The 18,356-nt window shown below is 43.7% G+C and overlaps 1 protein-coding gene and 5 non-coding genes across 6 annotated transcripts in view; 5 read left to right on the forward strand and 1 right to left on the reverse strand.

The window, feature by feature from the left end:
- The window catches only part of LOC114641605 (gastrula zinc finger protein XlCGF57.1-like), a 61,073-nt gene that overhangs the window by 33,970 nt on the left and 8,747 nt on the right, over window positions 1-18,356 (reverse strand). Inside the window, exon 2 of the mRNA XM_028790641.2 lies at window positions 15,785-16,333. Coding sequence (XP_028646474.2) covers window positions 15,785-16,163 — 379 coding nt within the window. The 5' untranslated portion in view covers window positions 16,164-16,333. The remainder of the gene's footprint in view (window positions 1-15,784; window positions 16,334-18,356) is intronic.
- Window positions 807-877, forward strand: trnag-gcc (transfer RNA glycine (anticodon GCC)). Its single transcript has one exon. It is a non-coding gene; the product is annotated as a tRNA-Gly (tRNA).
- On the forward strand, window positions 8,570-8,640 carry trnag-gcc (transfer RNA glycine (anticodon GCC)). Its single transcript has one exon. It is a non-coding gene; the product is annotated as a tRNA-Gly (tRNA).
- On the forward strand, window positions 11,269-11,339 carry trnag-gcc (transfer RNA glycine (anticodon GCC)). The gene has a single exon. It is a non-coding gene; the product is annotated as a tRNA-Gly (tRNA).
- Window positions 12,525-12,595, forward strand: trnag-gcc (transfer RNA glycine (anticodon GCC)). Its single transcript has one exon. It is a non-coding gene; the product is annotated as a tRNA-Gly (tRNA).
- Window positions 13,795-13,865, forward strand: trnag-gcc (transfer RNA glycine (anticodon GCC)). The gene has a single exon. It is a non-coding gene; the product is annotated as a tRNA-Gly (tRNA).

The following is an 18,356-nucleotide window of genomic DNA, read 5'->3' on the forward strand; positions in this document are numbered from 1 at the left end:
TATCAGTTAGTCTAGATTTACAAATCTTCATCAACCCAGATAGATGCAACAGGAACTGTACTGGTAGATTAAAAGAGAGAGATCGATGAAACCGTATAATCTGTATGTTTCGCGATTAACTTCGAACATGAATTCCAGCATTCCATTCTGTAAACTTGTAGATAAACCCAAAGAAACGAAAAACTCTCCAGCCTGTCTATGCACCGAGAGGCTTCAGTCAGGGAGAGCAGCGAAAACCGCACAACAGCGCTCCCCAAAAAGAAAGTGTGGAAAACGAGATGGCATCGGTATTTGTTTAGCACTACCATAGAAAGTGAATGAGAAACGGGGTAGGGTGCAGTAGCTAGCGACAGCATGACGGCCGTGAATGCGGAGACCGAGGTTCGACTCCCGCCCGTTGCGGCCTCAACTTTAAAACTGTGATCTTTGTTCGTCTCTTTCGTGTCCGGGTCCCACCCAGCACTCCATGCACCATTGAGAGACTGTGCCGACGTAGCCTGCAGTTGCATTAGCCGCATGTTCTGGAAACAGTGAACCGCAAGGCAGCGACCTGAATAACTAGTAGTACCGTGAAGCTACTGAAAATAAGTTGTCAACAGATTACACATTCATGGATCAGAATCCAACGCAGACAAAATTGCGATATTCATTGAGTTCTGAAAGTTTAATTCCATCCAGTGTGCAGTGAGGGTAAGAGATAAATGAGACAAGCTGACACTGCCTTTCAAAGCATGGAGAAGAGCGCAAAGGCAAAGGCTGTGCTCAAAAAGTATATTGCATCCGTATTGGGTTAGGGGTTTCAACTCGCGTTGGTGGTTCAGTGGTAGAATTCTCGCCTGCCACGCGGGAGGCCCGGGTTCGATTCCCGGCCAATGCAGCCACACTTTTAAGACAGCCGTCCCCTACATGTCCGGACCTCGCCTTGCACTCCAGAAACGTATTGGATTCTCCGCCGCCGTAGCCCACACTTGCACGAAGAACAATTATTCCAAGCGTTCAACCCGCAAAAGTTCAGATACCATTGCTCGTTCAAAACTGCTGCAGGTTCAATCGCAAATCAAACGTCAACTTATCATCACGATATATCTCATTCCAACGGCATTACGCCTGCGAGAATGTCTCACTGTGACTGGAGCTAAATGGTGAGTATGGAATTTCATTTCCATTTAGTCATTTCTGGTACACATATACTGTTGTTCTTCATTGAGCTAATATTAAAAGCCAAATTACCCCTGGGGGGATCTATCTCATCATATGGTGCCTTTAATGTATATCAGTCAGTCTAGATTTACATATCTTCATCAACCCAGATAGATGCAAAAGGAACTGTACAGGTAGATTGAGAGAGAGAGATCGATGAAACCGTATAATCTGTATGTTTCGCTATTAACTTCGAACATGAATTCCAGCATTCCATTCTCTAAACTTGTAGATAAACCCAAAGAAACGAAAAACTCTCCAGCCTGTCTATGCACCGAGAGGCTTCAGTCAGGGAGAGCAGCGAAAACCTGCAGAACAGCGCTCCCCAAAAAGAAAGTGTGGAAAAATTAGAAGGCATCGGTATTTGTTTAGCACTACCATAGAAAGTGAATGAGAAACGGGGTAGGGTGCAGTAGCTAACGACAGCACGACGGCCAGGAATTCGGAGACCGAGGTTCGACTCCCGTACGTTGCAGCCTCGACTTTAAAACTGGGATCTTTGTTCGTCTCTTTCGTGTCCGGGTCTCACCCAGCACTCCATGCACTTTGGAGAGCCTGTGCGGACGTAGCCTGTGTAGAAGAAAGATGTTCTCCTGAGCACCTCATACTCTGTGTATTTGGTGACTAAAAACTTTCATTTCAGCAATGTTTGTAAACCCGGTTACAAAGGCTACGAACTGACAAAAATATATTGTGCAAGGGCTCAACATAATCAGTTTCTATATGATTCAAACTGTTTTCTTGGTTAACTTCCTCAAAGTAAATGAGACGGTGAAAAAGTCACAAGGTCACAGGGGCTACGTGACATTTGTCTTGTGGCCAATATTGGAGACTGTAAGAAAATGCTTAGTTAGAGATATAAGAAAAAGCTTAGCTTTTATATATTGCTTTAAGGAACTAACCGTTGTTGTTGTTTTGCAGTACTTGTGTAATTGAAATCACAAGACAAAGCGCTATAAAAACTTTGGGATACCCTGGCCGGGGGGCAGATGAAGGGCGGTGTCCTAGGACTGCGCTTTTCTGTCATTTTACCTTTGCCTGGTGTGTTTGAATAAAAGATTTTTTATTAACTTTAATTATATCTCTCTGTCTTCAGTCACGAGAAACGACACCATAGAAAAACTGTCCACAGTTTTCTGGCGCCCGGACGTGGGGCAAGAGACGGCCGGCTGACTCCTCGAGCGGGACCACCTCAGTGATCCGTCTTTTCAAATGGACTGCCGCCAATACGGGCCACGGCAGCAGAGCAAGCAGCTCCGGCAAAGGTTAGGACTGCCCTGTCCTGAGACGGCTCCTGCGTGAGGAGCCTCCGGTCTCCTCTTTGGCTACATCCACGGTGACTGAACGGATTTCCAGACAGAGTTTAAACACTTCCAGGCTGGGGTAAGTTTCGGGGATTTCCAACCGCCTGGGAGGGCGAGTTTCCTGTTGGCCGTCTAGTCATACTCATATCTCAACGGGTTGCTTAAGGTGATGGAGACTTGACCCAAGCAGTTTGACGCATACGAAAGGTCTGACGAAGGGATACTGGCCTCACCCATATCCTAGACTCGGATGGACGTATTGATGTAGTATTCTGCTGAACAGAATCGGACACGAAGTCACCTGAGCTGGAATCCGGGGATGTGAGAGGACAGGCTAACGGAACGTGTAATGGGGTGGATGGAAATATAAATAGAAAAGAGCACAGATCTTGCAGGTTTACTGTTAGGACGGAATAAATAAATCTACATACAAATAGGGAAATACCGTGTTCTCCTGGGAACTGGGACAGGACCGATAGCTAGGTGTCTCCCCTTGGGACTTAAAGAAGGGAAGAGTAGGGAACAGTGAGTGGCACACTTAATACCTCGCTAATTCATACGGTCAAGGGAATAGACGAATCAGTACATAGTTGGAAAATTAATACAGGACTCAGGAAGAACAAGGGGACATAATGGGAACTTATAACAGTAAGCCTGCTAGTCGACGCTCTGAGGGCTCGAAATCATTTATGTTGGAAGGATTATTTTCGGAGGATCAGCAGATGCCATGTAAAAATGGGTCACCTAGAAAATTCGTAGAAAAGAATAAAGGTTTAGATTTCAAGAAATCATGCAAAAAGTGGAAAAAGCAGAGTGGCAGGCGTTGGCCAATTCAAGGGACTGCAGATGCAGGTGAGATAACGGAAATTAGGAAAATCCTGTGTAGAAATACGCAGGGCTGCTGTAATGGAGGACCATATCGCATGGATATGTTTGACAGATGGGAATTAGTAATCAAAGACCGCACATTAGAGGCGGCCCAGAAAAGAAACGAGCTATTAGCGGCAGAAGTTAAAACGAGAAAAGAAAAAGAGGAACTACTGCTGGCATTACAGAAAGTGCAGTTAAATTCGGGACCACAGTCCACAGGCAAACGAAGAAAAAATTACAAAGATGACCCTGCATATAATATAGCATCAGCCTCCCACCTCCACGTCCAAGTGCTCCTAACTTACAGGATGATCCCCCAGGAGCAGATTTTTTCGATCAGCAAGCTCAATATGACCCATCCACACACACTGATTCAGACACAGATGATCCCAGTCCTATAAAATCGTCAGGGCCATCCATTTCTCAACGCACTAGAAGCCATACACAATCCCGACAGAATCCCACCTCCTTCCCGAAAGACAATAATTATTCCCCTTTCCGACCACAAACCCCACAAGATTCTTCTCTTTCATGCCCCCTCACTGAAGTCCCGAACCCTCGTCATGACCCCTCCCAACCAGTGGGTGCTGACAACCCTACCACCATTATGATACACCGTAACTGGGACATACAGGAGCTGAAAGAGATGGTGAAAGAGCTGCCTGACCCTAAGGTGATCGGTGGCTTAAATTGGTTTGAATCCTACCTGGCAGAGAGATAATTCTTTGTTAGTTGTGGTAATTATAACTCAAAGACACATGATATCCTATATGGTGTTCCACAAGGCTCTATCCTGGGTCCACTGCTCTTCTCAATCTACATGCTTCCATTAGGTCAGATTATCTCAGGGCACAACGTGAGCTACCACAGCTATGCTGATGACACACAGCTGTATTTATCAATAGCACCTGATGACCCCAAATCTCTTGATTCGCTAACACAATGTCTAACCTGTATCTCAGAATGGATGAATAGTAACTTTCTCAAATTAAATAAAGAAAAAACCGAAATCTTAGTGATTGGCAATAATGGATACAATGAGGCTATTAGAAATAAACTGGATGCATTAGGATTAAAAGTCAAATCGGAGGTAAAAAGCTTAGGGGTAACCGTTGATTGTAATCTGAATTTTAAATCGCATATTAATCAGATCACTAGGACAGCATTTTTTCACCTAAGAAACATAGGAAGAGTTAGACCTCTTATATCATCGACAGATGCAGAGAAATTAGTTCATGCGTTTGTTTTCAGTCGGCTAGATTACTGTAATGCACTCCTCTCAGGACTACCCAAAAAAGACATCAATCGTTTGCAACGAGTGCAGAATGCAGCTGCTAGAATCCTTACCAGGAAAAGAAAATCCGAACACATCTCTGCAGTTTTGATGTCACTACACTGGTTACCTGTGTCATTCAGAATTGACTTTAAAATTCTGCTTATGGTTTATAAAGCTTTAAATAATCTCACCCCGGCTTATATATCGGAATGTCTGACACCTTATATTCCAAATCGTAACCTCAGATCCTCAACTGAGTGTCTCCTTAGAATTCCAAGAGCAAAACTTAAAAGAAGTGGTGAGGCGGGTGGCCTTCTGCTGTTATGCACCTAAAATCTGGAATAGCCTGCCAGTAGGAATTCGCCAGGCTAATACAGTGGAGCACTTTAAAAAACTACTGAAAACACATTACTGTAACATGGCCTTCTCATAACTTCACTGTAATTTAATCCTGATACTCTGTATATCCAATTCATTATAATAACTATTCATTCAAAATCTGTACTAACCCCTACTCTCTCTTCTGTTTCCTTTTCCGGTGTCCTGTTGGTGGTGGCGTGCGCCACCACCATCTACCCAAAGCACCATGATGTTCCAACAATGATGGATGGATTAAAAGCCAGAAGTCTGTATGACCATCAGCATCAAGTGACTCCGTGAGAACCCTAACTACAAAGAGGACTACTTCATTTATGTTAGGTAGAATGCCCAGAGGGGACTGGGCGGTCTCGTGGCCTGGAACCCCTACAGATTTTATTTTTTTCTCCAGCCTTCTGGAGTTTTTTTTTTTTTTTTTTTCTGTCCACCCTGGCCATCGGACTTTACTCCTTTTCTATGTTAACTAATGTTGTCTTATTTTAATTTCTTATTTTGTCTTTTATTTTTCTTCTCTTCATTATGTAAAGCACTTTGAGCTACTTTTTGTATGAAAATGTGCTAGTATCTATCTATCTATCTATCTATCTATCTATCTATCTATCTATCTATCTATCTATCTATCTATCTATCTATCTATCTATCTATCTATCTATCTATCTATCTATAGAAATAAATGTTGTTGTTGTTAAAATTTGTGGAACATTTACAACAGATGGATGATATGTACAAACCTAATGCTGCGGAATGGACTCAGGTGCTCCGTCGGAAACTAGGCACCACATGGGCCACTGTTAATCATGGGCAGCAAAATGGCCAGCAGTGGCAATGGAATGAAACCTTGCCTAGAGGTCGAAACGAAGGTCCTTTTATTGCACAATGGGAGCATGTAAAGAACAATATTAAGGACAAGTATAAGAAAGGCACAGACTGGTCTCTTATACCAGCTGCTAAACAGAAAAAAGATGAGACAGTAGATGAGTGGGCACATCGAATTCAGGAACTAATGGCAACACACTCCGGCCTTGAAAATCCAGACGATCGCATTAAAGCTGCGGTTCCTTCCGTTTGTTTGCGGACTCAGAACTGACATTCAAAATAAAGTACGCACCTCCTGTATTGGGTGGGAGGCTGCAACTTTTGAGGAAGTACAACGACATGCAGAACTTGCCGAAAAACAGACCAAACAGAAGGAATCTGACACTCAGGCCAAGTTGGTGGCAGCCCAGATGAACTATTATACAGGAGGTGCTCCTGATCGAGGCCGAGGATATGGCTTCCGAGGGAGAGGACGAGGACGAGGAGGATATGGGGTCCATCCTGCTGACCAATCTAAGAACCCTTTTACGCCCTCTGCTTTAAACCACAACATTAATTCATACTCCTGCTATAGCTGTGGTGAAACCGGTCATTTCCGCCGGGAGTGCCCCCACAGACAACAGCAACACCCGGCGCCCCCTCCTCTGCCTGTCTTTCCCGACACACCCGACCAACAATTCTGGCCCTAGGATTCCGCAGGGACCCCCAGCCATTCGCTCCAGTTACCTCTGCTCACCCATAATTCAGAAACTGATCCTTTGCTGACATTGCTTGTTGATGGCACTGAGACTATTTTTTTAGTTGATACTGGAGCCACTTGATCTCAAAGGTCCCTGCCTCGAACGAGACTGTTACTGTGCTTACTGCCTCTGGACAACCTCACCTTCTCCAAGTCTCCAAAACCCTTCAAGCTCATTCACGTCCTGGAGGACATACCTTGCTGCACCGATTTCTTTTAAAGCAGCTTTGTCCCGTTAACCTCCTTGGGCGGGACCTCATGACAAAACTTTCTCTCTCTATTTCTATGACTGAAAAAGGCTTTTTCTGTTCAACCCCCAAGTTGTTGTGTCAAATCGCCCCCCATCCTAAACCCTCCTTTGCAGCATGGACTTTAAAGATTTCCCCACACACCATTCTCCTCAAAGCCCTACACTCTTTTCCCTCCTGTCTTTTCCCCATTTACAAGTCCCTGATGAATTTAAAGCCAGAGATCAAGTTGCTGCTGGATTTGAGTCGATTTTTCCCATAGTTACAATAAATAAAAATGTAGATTGGATTAACTATCTATATTATAACCAACAGCGTTTCCTAAATTTTACTAAAGAAGCTGTTGAAGGGATACATGAACAGCTTGATAGAACATCCCTTATGATTTGGCAAAATCGGTTAGCATTGGATATGCTCCTCGCCGAAAAAGGTGGTGTATGTGCTATGTTCGGTGACGCGTGTTGCACTTACATCCCTAATAATACGGCTCCAGATGGATCACTACCCGTGCTTTAGCAGGTTTAACTGCCCTTTCTAATGAATTAGTGACCAATTCTGGCATTTCTAATCCATGGGATAAATGGTTCATGTCTACTTTTGGATCCTGGGGCCAATGGCTCAGGTCAGTTTTTATTTCTCTGGCTGTTGCTTTTCTGATCCTCTTACTAGTTGCTTGCTGTATTGTCCCCCTGATACGGTATATTGTGTCCAAATACTTCACTGCTTCCATGGCTAAGGCTTACATGTTACACGAGGAGCGAATGCTCCAATTCTCTTCCTCCTCTACTTCTACTCCTTCCCCTTCTCCTATTCTTTCCCGTTCTGCTTCTATCTAACCTATGTTTTTGTCTGTTCAAAAGGGGGGAGTGTAGAAGAAAGATGTTCTCCTGAGCACCTTGTACTCTGAGAATTTGGTGACTAAAAACTTTCATTTCAGCAATGCTTGTAAACCCTGTTATGAAGGCTATGAACTGACAAAAATATATTGTGCAAGGGCTCAACAAAATCAGTTTCTATATGATTCAAACTGTTTTCTTGGTTAACTTCCTCAAAGTAAATGAGACAGGGTGAAGAAGTCACAAGGTCGCAGGGGGTACGTGACATTTGTCTTGTGGCCAATATTGGAGACTGTAAGAAAATGCTTAGTTAGGGATATAAAAAAAAGCTTAGCTTTTATATATTGTTTTAAGGAACTAACCGTTGTTGTTGTTTTGCAGTACTTCTGTAATTGAAATCACAAGACAAAGCTCTATAAAAACTTTGGGATACCCTGGCCGGGGGGCAGATGAACGGCGGTGTCCTAGGACTGCGCTTCTCTGTCATTTTACCTTTGCCTGGTGTGTTTGAATAAAAGATTTTTTACTAACTTTAATTATATCTCTCTGTCTTCAGTCACGAGAAACGACACCATAGAAGAAGTGTCCACACGTGCAATTGCATTAGCCGAATATTCTGGAAACAGTGAACCGCAAGGCAGCGACCTGAATAACTAGTAGTACCGTGGAACTACTGAAAAATAAGTTGTCAACAGATTACACATTCGTGGATCAGAATCCAACGCAGACAAAATTGCGATATTCATTGAGTTCTGAAAGTTTAATTCCATCCACTGTGTAGTGAGGGTAAGAGATAAAGGAGACAAGCTGACACTGCCTTTCAAAGCATGGAGAAGAGCGCAAAGGCAAAGGCTGTGCTCAAAAAGTATATTGCATCCGTATTGGGTTAGGGCTTTCATCTCGCATTGGTGGTTCAGTGGTAGAATTCTCGCCTGCCACGCGGGAGGCCCGGGTTCGATTCCCGGCCAATGCAGCCCCTCTTTTAAGACAGCCGTCCCCTACATGTCCGGACCTCGCCTTGCACTCCAGAACCGTATTGGATTTTCCGCCGCCGTACCCCACACTTGCAATAAGAACAAATATTACAAGCGTCCGACCCAGAAAAGCACAGATACACTGTAAAAAATAAATCTTGCATGTGTGAAAAATAATAATAAAAAATAGCTAACTATACGCAAAATAATCATTACTTTAATTAATAAAAATGGGTTTTACCCTTTTTATTGATTATTTAATTCTAATTCAATAAAAAAAATTATGAATAATGTTAACTTATTATTTTTCTTAAAATGTAAACATTTTTTATAACTTATTCTAAGTAAATAAACTATACTATGAATTGAACACATTTAAGTTAAGTTAAATGTAATGACACAGCACTTCCTCTCACATCGGTTTCTTGGCCTTTACAACAACGCATTCAGCTGTAACGCTTATCCATAATAAGAGTTATTTTACTACGAATGTGTAAGTATAAAGCATATTAATTCCGTAATGAATAACTAGTATTTCATTTCGTATAGTTACAGATGTAAGCATTTGTTATTTTCACGAAACCTTTCCCTTCATGTGGGAAACATGGCGGGCAAGGTAGCGTCTTTCTAACAACCTACCTCGTTGGTTTGCTTTAAAAAGCAGGCACATTTCTCGGATAGTTACATATGTTCATATTATTTTTTAATCGTTTAAAATTTTATTTTACACAGAAAAAGAAAATGACACTTTGAGATAAGTTTGAGAACGCTATGGCGTTTGTCCTAAAGTACGACCTGTAAACAACATAAAAAGACGTTTGCCTAACCGTCACAGTATTATTTGAGTTCTTATTTAATTAGTGTTCTACATAGGTAATGTATTTACTGGTTAATTTTTAATACTGTGATTTATTTAGCGATGTTTGATTTCCTACGTCCTATTTTATTTCAGGATTTTCGCTATCGCATACTGAGAAGTAGTGGAAAAGGCGGCCATTCATTTAAGCGGATATGTTGGCGTAAAAGCAGGACGTGTTTGAAGAGCGCCATCTGCGTCAGGATTTCACTCTCTACGTTTCCTTCCCGTTCAGCACTTATTCCTGGGACATTATTTGATTGAGATATACTTTTTGAAGAAAGTTTAAATAAAGAAAAGAAAATTTTCATTGACATTTGAATGTCAGTAATTCAGTAAAAATTATCCTCAGACATTTGATTTAATTTTCCTTTGAAAATACAACTCCGTTGTTGTGACTGTCTGTGTATGTTCAAATAAATAAAGATATATGGAATTTTAGCATGTATTTGTTATACAGTCGTTACTGTCCAGCGTTGCATTATTACTCTTATTTTTAGTACTGTAATTCAAATGAAAATCGGAGTAAAATAAACCATTTTTGCCACTACTTATATTTAATCAAACTCATTTCTTTTAGGTTAATTTGAGTAAATAAATAAATTAAGTTTACTCAATAGTGCAGTATATTAAATCTACTAAAAAATATTGCTTGTAATTTGTTGCCTTATTTTTTTTTAAGTACTTTTAACGCGTTATTTTTTACAGTGTACCATTGCTCGTTCAAAACTGCTGCAGGTTCAATCGAAAATCAAACGTAAACTTATCACCACAATATATCTCTTTCCAACGGCATTACGCCTGCGAGAATGTCTCACTGCGACGGGAGCTAAATGGTGAGTATGGAATTTCATTTCCATTTAGTCAATCTGGTGCACATATACTGTAGTTCTTCATTGAGCTAATATTAAAAGCCAAATTACCCCTGGGGGGATCTGTCTCATCATATGGTGCCTTTAATGTATATCAGTCAGTCTAGATTTACAAATCTTCATCAACCCAGACAGATGCAAAAGGAACTGTACAGGTAGATTGAGAGACAGAGATCGATGAAACCGTATAATCTGTATGTTTCGCGATTAACTTCGATCATGAATTCCAGCATTCCATTCTGTAAACTTGTAGATATACCCAAAGAAATGAAAAAATCTCCAGCCTGTCTATGCACCGAGAGGCTTCAGTCAGGGACAGCAGCGAGAACCGCAGAACAGCGCTTCCCAAAAAGAAAGTGTGGAAAACGAGAAGGCATCGGTATTTGTTTAGCACTACCATAGAAAGTGAATGAGAAACGGGGTAGGGTGCAGTAGCTAACGACAGCGCGACGGCCGGGAATGTGGAGACCGAGGTTCGACTCCCGCCCGTTGCGGCCTCGACTTTAAAACTGGGAGCTTTGTTCGTCTCTTTCATGTCCAGGTCCCACCCAGCACTCCATGCACTTTGGAGAGCCTGTGCCGACGTAGCCTGCAATTGCATTAGCCGCATGTTCTGGAAACAGTGAACCGCAAGGCAGCGACCTGAATAACTAGTAGTACCGTGGAACTACTGAAAAATAAGTTGTCAACAGATTACACATTCGTGGATCAGAATCCAACGCAGACAAAATTGCGATATTCATTGAGTACTGAAAGTTTAATTCCATCCACTGGGCAGTGAGGGTAAGAGATAAAGGAGACAAGCTGACACTGCCTTTCAAAGCAGGGAGAAGAGCGCAAAGGCAAAGGCTGTGGTCAAAAAGTATATTACATCCGTATTGGGTTAGGGCATTCAACTTGCATTGGTGGTTCAGTGGTAGAATTCTCGCCTGCCACGCGGGAGGCCCGGGTTCGATTCCCGGCCAATGCAGCCACTGTTTTAAGACAGCCGTCCCCTACATGTCCGGACCTCGCCTTGCACTCCAGAAGCGTATTGGATTCTCCGCCGCCGTAGCCCACACTTGCAATAAGAACAAATATTACAAGCGTCCGACCCAGAAAAGCACAGATACCATTGCTCGTTCAAAACTGCTGCAGGTTCAATCGCAAATCAAACGTCAACTTTTCATCACGATATATCTCATTCCAACGGCATTACGCCTGCGAGAATGTCTCACTGCGACGGGAGCTAAATGGTGAGTATGGAATTTCATTTCCATTTAATTATTTCTGGTGCGCATATACTGTTGTTCTTCATTGAGCTAATTTTAAATGCTAAATTACCCCTAGTGGGATCTGTCTCATCATATGGTGCCTTTAATGTATATCAGTCAGTCTAGATTAACAAATCTTCATCAACCCAGATAGATGCAACAGGAACTGTACTGGTAGATTAAGAGAGAGAGATCGATAAAACCGTATAATCTGTTTGTTTCGCGATTAACTTCGAACATGAATTCCAGCATTCCATTCTGTAAACTTGTAGATATACCCAAAGAAATGAAAAACTCTCCAGCCTGTCTATGCACCGAGAGGCTTCAGTCAGGGAGAGCAGCGAAAACCGCAGAACAGCGCTCCCCAAAAAGAAAGTGTGGAAAACGAGAAGGCATCGGTGTTTGTTTAGCACTACCATAGAAAGCGAATGAGAAACGGGGTAGGGTGCAGTAGCTAACGACAGCGCGACGGCCGGGAATGTGGAGGCCGAGGTTCGACTCCCGCCCGTTGTGGCCTCGACTTTAAAACTGCGATCATTGCTCGTCTCTTTCGTGTCCAGGTTCCACCCAGCACTCCATGCACTTTGGAGAGCCTGTGCCGACGTAGCCTGCAATTGCATTAGCCGCATGTTCTGGAAACAGTGAACCGCAAGGCAGCGACCGTAGTACCGTGGAGCTAGTGAAAAATAAGTTGTCAACAGATTACACATTCGTGGATCAGAATCCAACGCTGACAAAATTGCGATATTCATTGAGTACTGAAAGTTTAATTCCATCCACTGTGTAGTGAGGGTAAGAGATAAAGGAGACAAGCTGACACTGCCTTTCAAAGCATGGAGAAGAGCGCAAAGGCTGTGGTCAAAAAGTATATTGCATCCATATTAGGTTAGGGCTTTCAACTCGCATTGGTGGTTCAGTGGTAGAATTCTCGCCTGCCACGCGGGAGGCCCGGGTTCGATTCCCGGCCAATGCAGCTACTCTTTTAAGACAGCGGTCCCCTACATGTCCGGACCTCGCCTTGCACTCCAGAAGCGTATTGGATTCTCCGCCGCCGTAGCCCACACTTGCAATAAGAACAAATATTACAAGTGTCCGACCTGGAAGAGCACAGATACCATTGTTCGTTCAAAACTGCTGCAGGTTCAATCGCAAATCAAACGTCAACTTATCATCACAATATATCTCATTCCAACGGCATTACGCCTGCGAGAATGTCTCATTGCGACTGGAGCTAAATGGTGAGTATGGAATTTCATTTCCATTTAATTATTTCTGGTGCGCATGTACTGTAGTTCTTCATTGAGCTAATATTAAATGCTTAATTACCTCTAGTGGGATCTGTCTCATCATATGGTGCCTTTAATGTATATCAGTCAGTCTAGATTAACAAATCTCCATCAACCCAGATAGATGCAACAGGAACTGTACAGGTAGATTAAGAGAGAGAGATCGATGAAACCGTATAATCTGTATGTTTCGCGATTAACTTCGAACATGAATTCCAGCATTCCATTCTCTAAACTTGTAGATATACCCAAAGAAATGAAAAACTCTCCAGCCTGTCTATGCACCGAGAGGCTTCACTCAGGGAGAGCAGCGAAAACCGCAGAACAGCACTCCCCAAAAAGAAGTACGGAAAAATTAGAAGGCATCGGTATTTGTTTAGCACTACCATAGAAAGTGAATGAGAAACGTGGTAGGGTGCAGTAGATAACGACAGCGCGACGGCCGGGAATGCGGAGATTGGGTTCGACTCCCGCCCGTTGCGGCCTCGACTTTAAAACTGCAATTATTGCTCGTCTCTTTCGTGTCCGGTCCCACCCAGCACTCCATGCACCATTGAGAGACTGTGCCGACGTAGCCTGCAATTGCATTAGCCGCATGTTCTGGAAACAGTGAACCGCAAGGCAGCGACCTGAATAACTAGTACTACCGTGGAACTACTGAAAAATAAGTTGTCAACAGATTACACATTCGTGGATCAGAATCCTTCGCAGACAAAATTGCGATATTCATTGAGTACTGAAAGTTTAATTCCATCCACTGTGTAGTGAGGGTAAGAGATAAATGAGACAAGCTGACACTGCCTTTCAAAGCATGGAGAAGAGCGCAAAGGCAAAGGCTGTGCTCAAAAAGTATATTGAATCCATATTGGGTTATGGGTTTCAACTCGCATTGGTGGTTCAGTGGTAGAATTCTCGCCTGCCACGCGGGAGGCCCGGGTTCGATTCCCGGCCAATGCAGCCACTGTTTTAAGACAGCCGTCCCCTACATGTCCGGACCTCACCTTGCACTCCAGAAGCGTATTGGATTCTCCGCCGCCGTAGCCCACACTTGCAATAAGAACAAATATTACAAGCGTCCGACCCGGAAGAGCACAGCTACCATTGTTCGTTCAAAACTGCTGCAGGTTCAATCACAAATCAAACGTCAACTTTTCATCACAATATATCTCATTCCAACGGCATTACGCCTGCGAGAATGTCTCACTGCGACGGGAGCTAAATGGTGAGTATGGAATTTCATTTCCATTTAGTCAAACTGGTGCGCATATACTGTAGTTCTTCATTGAGTAATATTAAAAGCCAAATTACCCCTGGGGGATTTATGTCATCATACGCTACTTTTAATGTATATCAGTTAGTCTAGATTAACAAATCTTCACCAACCCAGATAGATGCAACAGGAACTGTACTGGTAGGTTGAGAGAGAGAGAGATCGATGAAACCGTATAATCTGTATGTTTCGCGATTAACTTCGTATATGAATTCCAGCATTCCATTCTCTAAACTTGTAGATAAACCCAAAGAAACGAAAAACTCTCCAGCCTGTCTATGCACCGAGAGGCTTCAGTCAGGGAGAGCAGCGAAAACTGCAGAACAGCGCTCCCCAAAAAGGAAGTGTGGAAAAATTAGAAGGCATCGGTATTTGTTTAGGACTACCATAGAAAGCGGGGTAGGGTGCAGTAGCTAACGACAGCGCGACGGCCGGGAATGCGGAGACCGAGGTTCGACTCCCGCCCGTTGCGGCCTCGACTTTAAAACTGGGAGCTTTGTTCGTCTCTTTCGTGTCCGGGTCCCACCCAGCACTCCATGCACTTTGGAGAGCCTGTGCTCCATGCACTTTGTAGCCTGCAATTGCATTACCCGCATGTTCTGGAAACATTGAACCGCAAGGCAGCGACCTGAATAACTAGTAGTACCGTGGAACTACTTGAAAATAAGTTGTCAACAGATTACACATTCGTGGATCAGAATCCAACGCAGACAAAATTGCGATATTTATTGAGTTCTGAAAGTTTAATTCCATCCACTGTGCAGTGAGAGTCCAGTCAGACTCCATGGATTAATAAAATAACAATGGGAGGTCGAACTTTTAGTTACAGGACCTCCCCCCCTAAACTGTGGAGTGGTCTGCCTGCTACTATAAAAGCCGCCCATTCACTCTCAGGCTGAAGACTCACTACTTTAGTTTAGCACACCCTGACTAGAGCTGCTGATTAACTGTACAGGCTGCATCTCTGTTGTTAGTCTTTAGCACTAAAACATAAGTAATATGAGAGTTAGAATTTGTTACTCACCCTCACCTATTCTGTTTCTCTTCTCGGTACTCAAATGTGGCACTTGATGCCCACGGCCCACCTGCCAAGTTGTTTTGCCTGCCTAAGGTAAAGTCATCCCTGATGGAGGATCGCAGGAATCGTTGAGTAGAGGGGACTTTATATCGGATTGGCTGGCCCAGCACTCACCAAATGGGGGAGGCAGCTTGATGGCTGAGGTCTCCAGGACTCTAAACAAATCCAAATCATATTATGGGATATCATCTACTGTTAAATTCTGCTCCGCCCTTGTAAAATTGTTATTTTTATACTGTATTGAGGATTTGTTCTGTTCTGTGTATTGTATTGTATTGACCCCCTTCTTTTGACACCCACTGCATGTCCAACCTACCTAGAAAGGGGTCTCATTTTGAACTGACTTTCCCAAGGTTTCTTCCATTGTTTCCCTACAAGGGTTTTCTTTGTCTTTTTAGAGAGTCAAGGCTGGGGGGCTGTCAAGAGGCAGGGCTGTTAAAGCCCATTGCGGCACTTCTTGTGTGATTTTGGGCTATACAAAAAATAAATTGTATTGTAATTACGTTTCTCTTTAATCCCATTACTTACCTATTCTCTCACTCCCAGATGACTGCTGCACATCTCTTTTTCTCTCATTTCCCTCACTGATTTTCTGGTCATGCTCAGAAACCTCTGGTTTCAGCTCCATAGAATTCTGCTTGGTTGGCAGTTGTCTTGTATCACTGAACCAGGGCTCTAAACTGAAATGAGATTCTTCACAAATATCATCCTTGGACGTATTCTGCAATTCAAAGATAACTTTTGAATATTCTGAACTCTCGGCTTTAATGGTAACATCCTTGTCTTTTGAATCCTCCTCTTTAAAATCTGAAATTCTTCTATCACAGTCCTCCAGCTTCACACACAATTCCTCCAGTGTACCCCATTCACAGTCCTCTTGTTTAACATGCACCAGTCTTTCGTCCATGCCTACTTAATTGGCCAAGGCCAGGCTCCGTGTGAAACTCTTCTCCCTTCAACTGTCTGCTCTTCTCTTCTCTTTCTAGGATTCTCCTCTCACATGGACAATCCTGGCTTGGAGGCCATCAGACACTTCACTGCATTTTCATGTCAACTGGGAAGGAGGCTCCTCTTAATCTGTCAAAATAAGAGGAGTAATAGAATAACTTTATAAAGTCACCAAAAACAGATTGACAAGACATGTCAGTTTTAACTTCTTTTTAAACAAACACAGAAAACTACCAACTTTGTAATGCTGTGAACCCTCCATGTTATTGTTGTTATTGTCTACATCCCTCCTCGGGGGGACGTGGAGACAGCGAATGACATCATCCATTCTGCAGTTGCTAAACTACAAACACAGCACCCTGAGGCACTTGTGCTAATCGCTGGAGACTTTAACCATGTGACTCTGGACAAAACATTACTTGCCGTCTCCCAGTATGTGGACTGTAACACCCGGGGAAATAAGACTATTGATTTACTGTATGCAAACGTTAAAGACGCATACAGTGCCACCCCACTGCCTGTGCTTGGGAAAGCAGATCATAACCTGGTTCTGCTTCAGCCTCACTAAAAACCAAGAGTGAGGGTCCTACCTACTACCACATGCTCATTCAGGAAGTGGACACCGGAAGGCATAGCAGGCTCTGAGAGACTGGAACTACAGACTGGAATATCCTGCAGGGGTCATATAGTGAGAACATTGAGGAGGTTGTTGACTGAACTACTGACTACATCAACTTCTGTATGGACATTGTAGTTCCAGTAAGAACAGTATGCTGCTATGCTAACAACAAGCCATGGATTATAAGTGACATCAAGGGCCTTTTGAACCAGAAGAAAAGGGCTTTTAAAGGCGGTGATCAGCATGAGCTCAAGCACGTGCAGAAGGAACTCCGAGTCCAGCTCAGGGCAGCGAAGGAGCAGTACAGGAGAAAGCTGAGCAGAAGTTGCTGAATAACAGCATGAAGGAAGTGTGGGATGGGATGAAGATCATCACTAGCTGCGGCTTGAAGCAGGGTGCCACTATTGAGAGAGATGTGAAGAGAGCAAACCAAATGAACAACTTCTTTAACAGGTTTGACCACCCTAACCCACTCTCACTTTCACCTCGAAGTACTGCACCCTCCACACATCCTTCTGCTGATACCAGCATAGGAGGGACATCCCCACCCACAATTACAGCAGCGCAGGTGAGCAGAGAGCTGAGGAGACTTCATGCCAGAAAAGCAGCGGGTCCAGATGGAGTATCGCCACGACTGCTGAAGGTCTGTGCATCGGAGCTGGGGGGTCCTCTACAGCACATCTTCAACCTGAGCCTGGAATAGGGGAGAGTCCCGAGGCTTTGGAAAACATCTTGTATCTCCCCAGTCCCAAAGGTATCATGTCCTAATGAGCTGAATGACTTTCGGCCTGTTACTCTGACATCACATGTGATGAAGACCATGGAGAGGCTGCTGCTTCACCACCTGAGGCTACAGGTTCAACACGCCCTCGACCCTCTGAAGTTTACATATCAGGAGAAAGTAGGAGCGGAGGATGCCATCATCTACATGCTACACCGATCCCTCTCCCACTTGAACAGAGGCAGAGGTGCAGTAAGAATTATGTTTCTGGACTTCTCTAGCACCTTCAACACAATCCAACCTCTGCTCCTTAGGGACAAGCTGACAGAGATAGGAGTAGATTCATACCTGGTGGCATGGATCGTGGACTATCTTACAGACAGACCTCAGTATGTGCATCTTGGGAACTCGGGAGCGCCACAGGGAACTGTACTTTCTCCGGTCCTGTTCAGCCTATATACATCGGACTTCCAATACAACTCGGAGTCCTGCCACATGCAAAAGTTCGCTGATGACACTGCTATCGTGGGCTGCATCAGGAGTGGGCAGGAGGAGGAGTATAGGAACCTAATCAAGGACTTTGTTAAATGGTGCGACTCAAACCACCTACACCTGAACACCAGCAAAACCAAGGAGCTGGTGGTGGATTTTAGGAGACCGAGACCCCTCATGGACCCCGTGATCATCAGAGGTGACTGTGTGCAGATGGTGCAGACCTATAAATACCTGGGAGTGCAGCTGGATGATAAACTGGACTGGACTGCCAATACTGATGCTCTGTGTAAGAAAGGACAGAGCCGACTATACTTCCT

The sequence above is a fragment of the Erpetoichthys calabaricus genome, chromosome 5, assembly GCF_900747795.2.
Source record: "Erpetoichthys calabaricus chromosome 5, fErpCal1.3, whole genome shotgun sequence".
NCBI classification, from domain to species: domain Eukaryota; kingdom Metazoa; phylum Chordata; class Cladistia; order Polypteriformes; family Polypteridae; genus Erpetoichthys; species Erpetoichthys calabaricus.